General features: G+C 41.0%; 1 protein-coding gene across 2 annotated transcripts in view; it reads left to right on the top strand.

Moving 5' to 3' along the window:
- The window catches only part of PTPN14 (protein tyrosine phosphatase non-receptor type 14), a 190,796-nt gene extending 176,796 nt beyond the window's left edge, over nucleotides 1-14,000 (top strand). For both annotated transcript variants that reach the window (XM_030557532.1, XM_030557533.1), the window contains exons 17-19: nucleotides 930-1,164; nucleotides 2,895-3,058; nucleotides 7,244-14,000. In XM_030557532.1, the coding sequence (XP_030413392.1) occupies nucleotides 930-1,164; nucleotides 2,895-3,058; nucleotides 7,244-7,372 (528 nt within the window). In that variant the 3' untranslated portion in view covers nucleotides 7,373-14,000. The remainder of the gene's footprint in view (nucleotides 1-929; nucleotides 1,165-2,894; nucleotides 3,059-7,243) is intronic.

The following is a 14,000-nucleotide window of genomic DNA, read 5'->3' as shown; positions in this document are numbered from 1 at the left end:
ATTCCCAACACATCCAAGGCCAGTTCTGCATTCTGTCATTCTTATCGCTGAAAAGAGACCAGAAGCTGTTGTTCCTGGAGAAGTGTCCATTTAAAAAAAAACCCTTTTTTATTCCTATGCCAAGCAAAACAGTTATTTTTATTGGAATCCAAGAACTGTGTGCTATGTTATAAAAACTGGCACACGTTGCTAACTAACACTACATCCAGCTTTGAACCCTGCTGCCTTATCAGAACATAGGAATTAAAATACCATATTAGCCCAGTGTTCTGGCTAGTCCACTTTCACATCTCTGACATGAACCAGTACCAGATTGGCAGAAGTTAGAGAGAGAAATCCTCTTCATGGACAGTTATGAAATAACCTGCCTACAGGGAAGTTTCTTCCTCACCTGTTGCAATCAGAAGTTGACGTATGCCCTGAACAATGAGAGTTTTTCCCTTAATTTTTTTTTTTTGAAGTCTCTTTAATGCATGCCGCTAACAGCAATTCCGAATCCGTCACTTCCGGGACTGACCACTGTGGCCAATCGCACTGGCCCGCAGCACGGGGCCCACAGTGGTTGCACATGCCTAGGAGCCCTGTAGCCTGCCTGGGTGACTTTTAAATCACCCAAGCCCCTGGGCAATTGCCCCCTTTGTCCACCCTGTCAGCGGACCTGCTTTAATGTAACTGGATGTTCTCATTACCCATATAAATGTTCAAGCCTTGAGCCTTCTCACCCCTTGGACTAAATGATATTTTTTTTCTGGCATTGAGGTTCCATTCATTTAATGCCATTCTGTTTCTTGGGACGCCCCTTGTTCTTCTCTTACGAGAGAAGATAAAAAGGAGTACTGAGTTTAGCTGCACAAGTGGTTCTGTTTGTGAGAATTATAATCATGCCACTACAAGAAGAATCATTTTAATTTTGTTTTTTTGCGGTTTAGGAAGGAGGAAGAAGCAAGAGTCATCGCTACTGGCCTAAACTGGGCTCTAAGCACAGCTCAGCCACTTATGGGAAGTTTAAGGTGACAACTAAGTTCCGCACGGATTCTGGATGCTATGCTACTACAGGGCTGAAGGTCAAGCATCTTTTGTCTGGGCAGGAGAGGACAGTGTGGCACTTGCAATATACTGACTGGCCTGATCATGGTTGTCCAGAAGAAGTCCAAGGCTTTTTATGTAAGTTTCCTTAATTAATGCACACGTTTATGGCCAATGAACATTTTTAAGACCCAAGGGAGCACTGCATACTTTGTGGCTTCTGTTGGCCAAACTCAATGCACATGCCAGGGGCTCCTGGCTTCCCCCCTTTCCAGCCCAAAAGCTCCCTGTGTGCCATCCTCCTATCCCTCTGTATTTCAGGGGCCCTGTGACTTCCCCCCTTCTCCCCATTGCCAGTGGCTTTGTGTGCTCCTTTCTCCCTTCACCCCCATCTCAGGGTTTGTGTGCCTTGTCATTCCAAAGCCCCCCATTCCTTCCCTCAAGGCAAGCACTTTGTCTGCACACACACACACACCCCTCATATTTCCCCTTTCCTCCCATGCTAGGGGCTGTCTTCAGTAATCTTAACTCCCTACCTGCCGAGGAGGTGTTTTAATTATCAGACTGTACATAGTTAAAGTGTGGGAAGTTTGGGTGTAAGGCAAAATTCTCAACCATTGTACTGACTTTTATTAATTCAGTATTGTTCCTTACTACTTTATTACTAATAAATCTTAATACGCCAGTAACAGTAATGCTACCGTAATGACCCTAAGGAATGCACACTCCTTTTATTTAACTTTACAACTGGAGGGAAGAATATGCAAATAGAATTTTCAGCTTTGCCAAGGAAGTGACTCAGGGTATTATGGGTTAGTAGTGAAGTTTTCACCCACCACTTTAAGTTGGGCTACTCTATTTCTCATTGTATTTCCAAGCTTTTTATTTATTTATTTATTTTTAAAAGTACAGTCTTCCAACATTCAACCGCAGCAATTGGGAAGTTGTAAAAATTGAAACCTAGCTGTTCATAGATACAGCTGGCCATGGAGGTCATGATTCTCCACTGCTGTACACCTAATGGAATCACTTCCACTTGTGCAAAGTAGGTGTAAAATGCCACCTTTCTGATTTTGATTGCACAGGGTGCACTATAACAGTGAATTAGGCCCAGAGACCTCATTTCTGTGGTTCATACAATTCCTGCTGGAATAACCTTAGGAAAAACCCATACCCAGGTCAGAACCTGAGTGTCCTGGTTTGCATTGTGTTTACCCAGCTAGCTGAGCCACTGGGCTATCTGAAATGTTTATACTTTAATAAGGAAAAAGCCACTGTTTTGGAGAGCATTAGAGCTAGACGAAAGGACTCTCAGAGATCCTTACACGCTACAGCAGTGATTACAGAAAAACCACAGAGAACTGTGTCCAAAAAAAAGTCCTAATACCTGCTGAAAAACAAACAAAAAAGTAGAAACATGGTTGACATTCTCACTCATTCTACAAGGGAAGGAAAGAAAAGGGCAGATGGATGCTCACTTCCCATCCGCTACTGGCTCTGGCAGGCGGTGGTTTCAAGGGGACGTAGCTGTTGTTTTTGATCCCAGCCTGTTAATAGCAGAAATTGCTGTAAGTAATGTCTAGAATCATCTGCTTTGGGGAGCTGGGGATTTGCAGAGGGGAAAACAGAATTGAATTTTTAAAAAAGAACTATTTAATTTAAGGGACCAAACTCTCAAGTAATAATTGACACGCAGCTGGTACTTGCTGGATTCAGTGCTGTTCAGTACAGTGGCCAAATAATTAGTGTCTTGTAGGAACTGTAAATTATTGTCACTTAAAAAGAAAACTAACTTTCTCATCAATTTTTCAACTTTTATGTGAAGCCATGTAGGATTTTACAGCATAATTTTGCATTTTATCTTACAGCCTATTTGGAGGAGATACAGTCGGTACGTCGCCATACCAACAGCGTGTTGGATGCCAGCAACAATTGCAACCCACCAATCGTGGTTCACTGCAGTGCAGGTGTAGGGAGGACAGGGGTGGTTATCCTAACAGAACTGATGATTGGCTGCTTGGAACATAACGAAGTAAGTAAACTTCCCCCTTAATAATTGCTTTTCCCTTAGCTGGTCCATTGAGTAATTTACTACATTTGTGTTTGGGGAAACTAGTCATAAAATATCATCCATCTCATTGCATTAGTGTACCCATGGCTGGTCCCCACTACACAGTTAAATCGATTTAAACAGCGTTAAATCGATTTAACTCTGTACCCGTCCACACTACAAGGCACTTTAAATCGATTTTAAGGGCTCTTAAAATCGATTTCTATACTCCTCCCCAACGAGAGGAGTAACCCTAAAATCGATATTACTATATCGATTTAGGGTTAGTATGGACGGAAATCGAAGTTATTGGTCTCATTCCTTTAATGTAGCTACCCAGAGTGCACCGCTCCGGAAATCGATGGTAGCCTAGGACCATGGACGCACACCACCGAATTAATGTGCCCTAGTGTGGACGCATAAAATCGATTTTATAATATCGGTTTTATAAAACCGGTTTTAGTAATTTCGATTTTATGCTGTAGTGTAGACATAGCCCCAGACAGTGAGCAGAGATTTGTCACTAGCTGCCATATGTACCTTGACTATTTTGTAGGTATTGTTTGTTTTTATTTTTATTATTTTAACAGAGCACTGCTGAGATAAGATACTTGCTCCAAAGAGTTTACAATCTAAATTAAGATGGGTCTGTACCTCTCTTAATTAATCAATCTGGAGACAGAACTGTGTAAAAGAGCAGACTGAGAGCCGCTGGGAAAGTGTGCTGGCTTCCAAACTGCTTTGCACTATTGATTTAGTTCTCTAGCTTCTGTCTTTAGCGTCCTCCCTCCCTCACTCACATTTACTGTCTTTGGCTTCTAGACTGGAACAAAGCTCAGCTGCAACTCAAAAATAACAGGAAAAAAAGGTTGATGGGCCACAGCCAGTATTATGAGACCTATTACACAGGCTGGCACTCTGTTAGACTATCAACAGCATAAAAGTTACAGTATGTAACTACTTGTTGTTCTGCTGTGTTCTTTGTCATTGGGGAACAGTGCAGCAAAAACATTACGTCCTGAAGAAAAATATGATGTTGGTGTATGTACAATGCCAACCTCAGGAAAACAGCTATTGAAATGAAGGGGCTTCCTTCATCAAGTGAACTGCTGGAAGACTTTAATCCCTTATGCTGGATCCAGCCTGTGGGCCCTAGTTTGCTCAGACCTGTACGATAGCAATCAGCATAGTCAGATCTCAGTATACCTGAATCTAGCACTGACCTGGCACTCTAACGTGAACCAGTGATCCTTGCCGCAATGCCCCTTATGTGAGAAAGATGTTTGCAGTGTGGAAGGCAAAACTAGTAATTTTTTTAATTCTGTATCTTACTAAATATCACCTTTACAAAGCATTATTAATCTCTTGTTGACAGATACACTGTGGTGGGTTTTGAATCCAAAGATCCCCCATTCCTGAATAAAGTGATTAACTAAGCTCTCCTGAGATAGGTTGGAGCTGGCTTGTTGTACATCCTTGTAAGGCTGACTATAAATATAGAAGTTAGATGTGTGCAATAGGCTTAGTGTTACACACACACAAAATAGCTCTGAGATGAATCAAAGCCTGACCCATGTGGTGATGACACAGAAAGTGACTGATCACCAGATGTTACTGGCCCAGTAGAAATCAATAAACTGTCAAAATGCTGAGACTGGAACTTGGGTTGTACAGGCCCAAACTGGTTTTCTGCCCCCCTCCCTTTTTTTTTTTTGGTCTTGTCATTGTTCAGGCAAGTTCTGACGTGGCTTGGCTCAACATGACCTAACCGCTTTTCTAACCATCACATTCCATGCTGAGGCATTCTGTGGTTTAGCAGTGTAAACCCAAAACAGGAGCTTATGCTCTCATCTACACAGATTTGAAACTAAAATGAAAATCCTCATCACAATTTCTACCCTTCTTGGTACTTATGTGCTATCTATAACTACTATCCGGCTAGGGTTGCCAACCCTCTAGGATTGTCATGTGATGAAACCTCCAGGAATATATCTAACCCAAACTGGCATCCTGTCTCCTGTAACAGCTCATTTGTGGAATGGCATAAAGATAGCTCCACTTCTAAAGCTGTGATCTATGGTGTTCCCTGTGAACTGCACAGCTGTGCAGCAGTCTTGTATATATGGTGCAGGTCAGGCACCACTCCTCTCATCTTCTCTGTGGTGGCTCCAGCAGGGATGTGGTGTAGTCCTTTAAGAACTTGTTCTGTTTGCCCCGCCTCACCCATGACAGAACTTGTGCAGGCATGCTGGTGTGGGAGTGGAAGCGTCTCTGATCTCAGGGACACACTGGCTGGGAGGAGGCGGTGGCAGCTCTGGGGTGCCCCTTGTGCAGGAGCTTAGGTGAGGGACCTGATTCGGCTCTGCAGTGTACTCACACGTGCACCCATGCGCGCACACAATGCCCTCTTTGCACACCTCTCACCACACGCACAGCCCCCCTCCACACAGCCCCACAAAGCTCCCATACACATCCCCCACTTCAAGCTTGCCTAAGGACAAAAATATACCATCCAGTGGAGTTTGTAACCTGCTCAGTACAAAACAAACACACACAACATTTAGAGGGAACATTGGTGATCATGTCAGTTTGGGCTTATTTAATTAAAACTAGGGGCCTCGGTCGTTTTACATAAATACACAGAAATGTATATGAGGAAGTGAAACACTTACTAGAAACAATTCCCATAATACATGGAAACCACACTAGTTTCCTAACACAGAAAGGCTCTGGTGGCTAAAGGCGGAACCAATTATATCCCTGTCCCTTTGCCCTGACCTCATTCTCATAATGCTGCTGACTTTAGCCAAAAGATTTTTAGTTTGTTCCAACTTGTGCTTCTGGAATGAAAAGTATAGTGTAGCATTGCTGTAGAGAGTCATGAGTTTTCCTCTTTCGGCATGTAAGAAACAACACACAGCTGTTGTTCCAGGAACCTGGAACAGGGTCCATAGTAATGTGGAGGTTGAATGCAAACCTCTTGGCTGTTGTCTTCTTGAGGGTTCTTGCTAGTTTTATTCCCAAAATCATCCACATTCCACCCAAATTTGATTGCCCCCTCTCCCCCTTTGTTAATGAAAATAGTTTACATCAGAAATAATGAACCTGAGGTTATGGGAAAAAATATTTACACCAAATGAATGAATTTCTCAGTGCTTTAAGTTTCCTGCATGAATAGTATTTTGGTCCCTCAATTTGGGCCTTGGTAGTTTTGAGCGCTATAGCTCAATGATTTTTGAACTACTCCTGACATACCAGTTCTAACAAGTTACCCATGTTGTTTTTTCTTCTTTTGCTGTCTCAATGCAGGCAATAAAATGCTAATACTTCATATATTTTCCAGTGAATTCTAATGCTTCATCTTGCAAGCCTCTCTGTGTTTCACACAATCTGGTTTATGTCCTGGCTTTGATAATTAAAGAAGGTCAGAGCTTCTCTGTCAAGTGTCGAGTTTCTGGGTCTTGTGGACATTGCCAGTGACATTCCTCTTTTTTGACGAGGAACTGAGTGGCCTGAAAAGAGGGAGCAATAACTGCATCATACTCTCATGATATATTTGCCAATCCTTCTGTTTGGCCAGGGACCCAATGTTGTTTGGACTCTTGGTTGCTTCCCGTGATTTGTAGAACCTTAATGTACTTCTTCTATAAGTAAAACTGACCATGAATCACAGTGCAAATGGCTACCATGCCTGCATGCACAGTGGATGGCAGAGGGGAGTTGACTCAAGAAATTAAATTTTGATTATTGAAATTCTCCATTTTCCCAGCATATGACTTGTCAGGTAACATGACACAATTGGTTAATTTTGGACAAGCTGAGTGTGGCTATATTTAACAAGAAGTGTAGGATTTTAAGAAATTGTTCGGTTTCCTCAATAACCTTTCACTACACACTCAATCAGTGGTACCAGGTGTTCAATGTTAAGCCCATTGAAGTAAATGTTAAAATTACCACTGACTTCAGTGGAAGCAGGATTGGAACCTTGGTATCCTTTCATAGTGTGTATAATATCTATGTATATTCCTTGCTGTAATGTGGAAGGTAAGGCCAAAACTATAAATGAGTTATCTTTGTTCTTTCCTTACACTTAGTCAAAGGAGGGTTCTGGTGATGTTGGGTTTGATTAACACACAGCCTCACATTTTTGTCACCTTCACTTTCCAGAAAGTGGATGTTCCGGTGATGCTGAGACACCTACGGGAGCAGAGAATGTTCATGATTCAGACCATCGCTCAGTACAAATTTGTCTATCGTGTGCTCATCCAGTTCCTACAAAACTCTAGACTCATTTAATCTCCTTAGAGATCCCAGACACAGTATTGTGGATTGGACTGAACCTTATTGGCAAGACAGACACATTCCTTTGACAATGTGTCTATTATCATGGTGTGCAAATATTGCACGTGCTCAAGTTGCCTCAAAAGTAAGGAGTTCTTGTTCTTCCGTAGAGAGTCCCACAAATTGTTTTGTACAAGGTAATTTATTTTTCATGGAATAACTTCTGAATTTCTTGAACTTGTAAAACATGTGGTGAGGTTTGAATTGACATAACTGATCTGCGTTGCCAAATGTCCATAGGGAGGGTGATCCTCTCCAGGAGTGTTCTGTTGACCTGCATTCTGTTATATGGTTTATGAAACGAACAGGTCTTTAGGGAATGGCATTTTTCCAGTAAGAACATTTTAGAGCCAATTTTGTGGCTTTCACCATGAAAACAAGACCTGCTAAAAGCCAGTTAAGACTCTGTAATGAGCTGAATCTGGTGATAAAGATAGAGAAGATACAATGCAGAGAACCCAAAACATGCATCCATGAATGGATGGAAGCATTACAAAGTAAGCAGTAGGGTATTTCAGGCAGGAAAGCTGGGTGTGTGGCAGTATCTCTTGGCTTGAAGTGGTTTCCATCATATACAGCGTTTACAGTTTTGTTCAATGGTTCTCAGCAACCCCACTATAAAAATTGTTCCAACGCCACTACAATCAACAGTAGAGAGACCTCAGATGTTCAAAATTTGGCAAGAATTACCATTGCAGCTTAGTATTTGACAAGAAGCCATATTACACTTTTGTTAATATCCACTAGCCTTTGATCCCTTCCTAGACAAAGAGCTGTAATATTCTTGCTAAGGCCCTGAACCCAACCACGTTGTAATCAGTGGGAGTCTTTCCATCAACCTTAGTGGGCTTTGGGTTGAGCAATACAAAAAGTCAGCCAATTGCAGTCCAGAAAATAGAAGTCAGACATTATGTTCTCACAAATGACTAACCCTGTCATTGTTGTCACAAGGCCAAATCCCACTCACCTTATTCAGGCAAGGAGTGTCGTCATTAAGGTCTAGACATCTCATCTCCAATGGGAGAGTTTTGTTTTCTGCACAAATCGTTCTCAAGTCACTTAGATGGTTTACTTTCTAGCCCTTCGTACAGTGCCATAGTGATCTGTGCTCTCTGACCTGTATCCCTGTGTTCTGTTTACTATCTTGGCTGCTGCCAAAATAGTGAGCTGAAGTTTTTAGCTTACAGACTGCTCCTGCACTCAGATTTTTTCCCAGTCAATGTCTCGCAGTTTGACCATATCACACCCCAGCCCTTCTGGCACTGTCAAGCTTTATTTCTTAACTTTCATTCCCCTCCCTGGCCCCCTGCATTAAATTGCAGAGGCCATTTGCCCACTCAGGTTACCATTTTTATCCCAGGTCTCTTTGTATCCTTTCTCTCCTTTTATTTATATTGCAGTAGCCACTGAAGGCCCCAGTCTACTACATCACATAAGGAGAGAGAATCCCTGCCCCGAAGAGTTTACAATCTGAATAGACAAGGCAGATAAATGGGGAGAGAAAGGAAGTGTTGTTATCCCCATTATACAAGTGGTGAGGCGAGATACAGCTACTTTAAGTGACTTACCCAAGGTCACACATGAAGTCTGTGGCAGGAGACGTGGGTTCCATTCGTGGCTCTCAATCCCAGGCCAGGACCTTAACCACGCAGACCATCACTTTCCTCTTATCCCTCCGCCTTCCCTTGATACTGGCTGACTGTTCCACATCCTTTGTGCAAGTTCCCTCTTCTAGGTCATTAATTTATTTTGCTGAAGCCACGTGTGGATCACTTTGTCCAAAAGTGATAGCTGCTGCACTTGTTTTAAAAAAAAATGTAATTAACAGTATAGCTGGGTGGCACTGACTTGTGAAAAACCAAAGCCACCAGATCTTAGAAAACTCGGTACAATGGGTCAAATTCAAATCCAGTGTAATGTACTGAGCTCAGTGGAACTGCATTTGCTTTCATCAGCTCTCAGTTTTAGCCCCATATGACTGACAGCCCTGCAGTGTTCACGATGCACCCCCCCGGCAACTCGCAGAAGTCCACTTGTGTACATCATCCTGCAAGGCCCAAGCAGGCTTTGCTTGAAATACCAGAAAACGGTAAAGAATCCAGGCATAAATGTGGGTTCAGTCAAGGGTTTGCTTTGAATATATGCTAGCGATGCCCTATTACAACACTTGTGAAAGAAATGGATGGAAGAGCATTTTGAGTCTGGTATAGTCACTTGGCAGTTCTTTTGATGGGGCGATTTTCTGTTAGTTTTGAGCAGAAAAAAGGAAGCTTAACTTTAAAAAGTCTGCTCAGGCCGTTGCTATTACCTGATTGAGCTTGTACAATGTATAAATCAGGGCCAAATTTCCCCCTCCCCCCCAAATGACACAAATGACACAATTTACTGCTGTCATCTGTGTTTTATTTGCTTTCTCCTGGCTAGCCATGACCCATTAGATTAGCTTCCACCTATCTTACTCTAGAAACAATCTAAACTGGATGGGTACCTAGTGACTGTAGGTGGGTTTAGAGCCATGCTTCCTAACCCCTAATCTGGAAACACCCACTGTAGTCCAGCAAGCAGAGCCTGCAGTGTGTCAACTTTAGGGGGAAACATTGCACTCAGTATGGTCACCCCTAGCTGCTGCTTTTCCAGAACTTGTCTTCCGGACTTTGGCAGCCAAATGTAAGCTCCTCTGTTTGTTCTGATTAAAGCTGTTTGCAAAGGCCAGGTAATGGTTTTAAACAAATGGTTAAAGGCTCACTCCTACAAGGTTCTGAGTGCCCTCAACTTCAGTTGGGAGTTGAGGACACTCAGACCAAACCCTCAAAAGGTATTTAAGATACTTAACTCTCATTAGGCACCTAAATAAATACCTTTGAGGCTCTGGGTCTGAGTGCCTTACAGATGTTGTCTATGCTGGTAGCTTGGCATTTACAATAACATACTAGGGTGAAGGCATAATGGTGAGAAAAGAAAAGAGAGGTTTCAGTTTCAAGCCACCAAAGGATGGTTAGGAAAAAAAAAATACAGACCTAGTTAAACTATCTTGATATTATGTTTAAGAATCAGCTGCTTATGCCTTCTGCTAGTGCCAACATCTCTCTTGTTAAATTAGCAGCAACCATTTAAAGTCTTTTCAGTGGCATCTGTATGGTAATTGCACAGAGATGCTTTATATCTGGGAATCAGGCCAAGGAATAAACCTTGAAGCAAAGTGTATGAAATTAGTTATCTCGTTATAGCTTTCTGAATAATTTCCTGATGATGAATTAAGTTTGAGCTCTGCGCTGTCAAGTTCCATTGCTCCATTTGGATTTGAAAAGTAGAAAATCAGAAGGGAAAATAATTTGTTCCTAGGTCGTATTAGTCAGGTATCTTGGCTGAAATGTATATGACTACTGCTACTTTGGATCTTCTGTAAGCACAGGAAAAAGAGTTATGAGAAAGCATAAATAGCTAGGTTAAAAAGGAAGAAAATTCAGCACCATTGTCATTACATGGCTCTTTGTAGTGCAAAGGCACATTATAGGTTTCTTAAAAAAATAAAATTAATTACAAAATGGCACCAAAAGCCTTTCAACATTAGCAATAGGTGCCTATTAATGAGCCTGATAGATGGTCACATAACAACCACTTTCAGTCGGCTACTAAAATGGTAGCTGGAATCCAAAGTGACTCACTCTTTCCCTTTCATTGAAAGCTTGGTAATTTTAGACTTTTCCTTTTGTCTGACTTCAGTGTATTTTACCTGCTAGATTTTATCTTGACTAGATCAGTTAGCATCTGAGATGAACTGAGATGGTGTATGTCTCCAGAGCTTCCTCTCTAGTCCCATTTGTAACTGTAACTTCATCATGCCAGGGTTTTAGAGTTGAGAGAGGTGAATCTACTCCATATTGTAGAAGAAAAACAATCTTCTGATGCAGAAGGACTGCAGCTTTATCACACCCAGGTTCTTTGGAACGTGTTTTCTTCACCTTAAGGGAAGGACAGGAATAAGCATTTTCTATCCAGTTTCATTCGTTACAATAGAAATGAAAGGATGGGACTTAAAGGAACAATATCTTTTCATTTCTCTCCCACAGTTTTAGCATCTGGGTCTTTTAAAAGGAAAAGGAGAATGAAAACTCTAGTTATATTTGTGGTTTTCATGCTATATTCACATCAAAGCATGGGCAATGGGTAGTTTGCAAGAAACCACTTTTAAAGCACCAACTCCCACAAATTGAACTGCACAGCTACTTGAAGCAGTTCTGAAAACTAACTCCCAATAGACTTCTTCCAACTCTTGCCAGTTTCTATCTGACACACTCACCCATGTTATATCCCTGTTGATGTCTTATGCGCCTTCATCTACTTCATAAAAGGGAATTTTAAGTAGGTCAATAAGCCTGCATTCATTTTTTTCTAGATAAAATGTTACTGTTTAACAGCTATAACTTTTGTGGTTTAATATTGAACATGTTGAACTGCTAATAGTTAACATGGACCCCAAGTCCCCAGCTCATGGGTAGAGTTCATGCTCTCAACTATATAGAGGTCAGGGATGGGAAAAATGGCTTTGCTAAATTTAGAATTCACTCATAAATAGTTTGATCAGAACTTACAGAGTTCTGAAGTTTGCATTCCACCGCACTTTGCGGCGCAGAAGGGATGGAGCTCTGCCTGAAGCTCATCTGCTCTGTCCCTGGCTGCCTCAGCTGACATACCACAACATGCCATGCCAGCAGCTGGGTGCTGCCTCTGCAGGAACCCTAAACATGAGGGTTTCCTCTGATGATTTGAAATTACCGGCTGCAGAATTTGGGGCCATTTTGCCATGCATATACATGGGAAATGGGCATATGACCAGGCACAAATAGGGCAGGGCAGCGTGAGACTCTGCATGCAGGAATACCCAGCTTCACAGTCTGATACAATGCTCTCTAGTGGGTTGGAAATTGAGTTACATCTGCTTGGGCACTGGCGAGGTCCCTAAGCACTGAATGGGGTTTCAGAGTTAGTGAAATATAGTCTTGAGGCTTTCATACTAAACCTGATGTAATTTTGTATTGTAGATGGGATGAATACATTCACTTCACTCACATTAACAGTGGTCAGATGTTGTTTGATTTGTTTTGGATTGAGAGGGTAGCAGGCTGTGGTTATTCTTTCACTAATTTCACCTGCTCACATTACTAATGCAGTCCAGACATTTAAACCAAATTCATTGAAGGACATTTCTGCCCCATTAGCTGTGGCTTATTTATCTGTTGTCCCAGCTCCAAGTATCAGTATTTGTAGAATTAAAAACATTTTGGACTTAGAAGCTGGAGGCTTTAGGGTAAATTCTTTTAGGAAGTTTTGTTTAACTTTTGTTTTAATGTCAACTGTTATTTACCAGACAATGTGTGTGTAAAAAATATAAGTATTTATATTCATCCAGTTCTTCCAGCAAATAAAACCATAACATGCTCTACCTGAAACCACTATGAAATTCCCCAGTCTATCCATGCATTTGTCAGTTGATCAGTATTTCATTGTATACAAAGGATAGCCTTTCTGCATCTGATGCATATGCAACTCTCATTGTGCGCTTTACAGGCACAAGAAATGCAGGACTTTGCACCTTGGCAGCAAATGGAAATTTAGCAATATACCAGCAGCCCTAATTGAACAATCCCAGCACCATTTCGAAATAGGGGAAATAAAACTAACATTTCTAAAAAACAAATAAACTCTTTAAAATTAGCAATTTATTTTAATGTCAATATTCACCTATCTAGGGCCTCAGTTCAGCACTCCTTATATAGGTAAGAGTCCTAATCAGCTCAGGAGGACTGGTGCCTGAGTGAAACAGAGAGGAATTGATTAGAATTTAATCGCTGCAGTTTTTCTTGCAAAGATCCATTCTCTTTCTATTTTTTAAAACAAATCAACAAAACTGGGATAATTGGCCTGTTGAGGTTGCTCCTTATAGAAGACATTTTCCCCCACTAGTAAAATATCTTACTGTTGATATTTTTCAAAGGAAAAAAGTTTACACAAGTATAATTGTGTGGGACATATGTTACATGTTAAATTAGTTTTACATCACTGGATGTTCTATTTTACTTCAGTATTTCAATGCTTGCTTTTGTATTTGTTCTGTAACTCTGTACATTACAGTTAAGTCCAAGACAATGGTTTAACAATTTCTCAGCCTCATAGTATGTATACATTTTGTAGACAATTGAGGTCAATTTCCACACCCACACCCCTTTTAATTCAAGATGAACAGCATACTCATTTTATACTATTGAAAGTCCTTAAAAAAACTATGCATGCTATTTTATATTTTAATGTATATTATTCATATCAGTACATAAGCTTATGCTTATCAGTTTTATCTTGTGTATAAAACTGATTACTTTTGACAGTATTTTTGCACTGTTTCTCTTCTCTTTATAAAAAGAACTATTCAGCATTAGATGACAGCAATAACTTTTTTACGTTTCACTGCCTTGTGTAAATAGTTTCCTATATGCCTTTTCAGATGTGAGACTCATGACTCACTAAGCTTTTTTTGTAAAAGATTGTTTATCCTTTGTATTCATGGTATGCAATAAACTTTTTTCCT

The sequence above is a fragment of the Gopherus evgoodei genome, chromosome 3 (assembly GCF_007399415.2).
Source record: "Gopherus evgoodei ecotype Sinaloan lineage chromosome 3, rGopEvg1_v1.p, whole genome shotgun sequence".
Taxonomy (NCBI): Eukaryota; Metazoa; Chordata; order Testudines; family Testudinidae; genus Gopherus; species Gopherus evgoodei.
The sequence above is the reverse complement of the archived record's forward strand: the minus strand, read 5'-3'. Positions and strand labels throughout refer to the sequence as shown.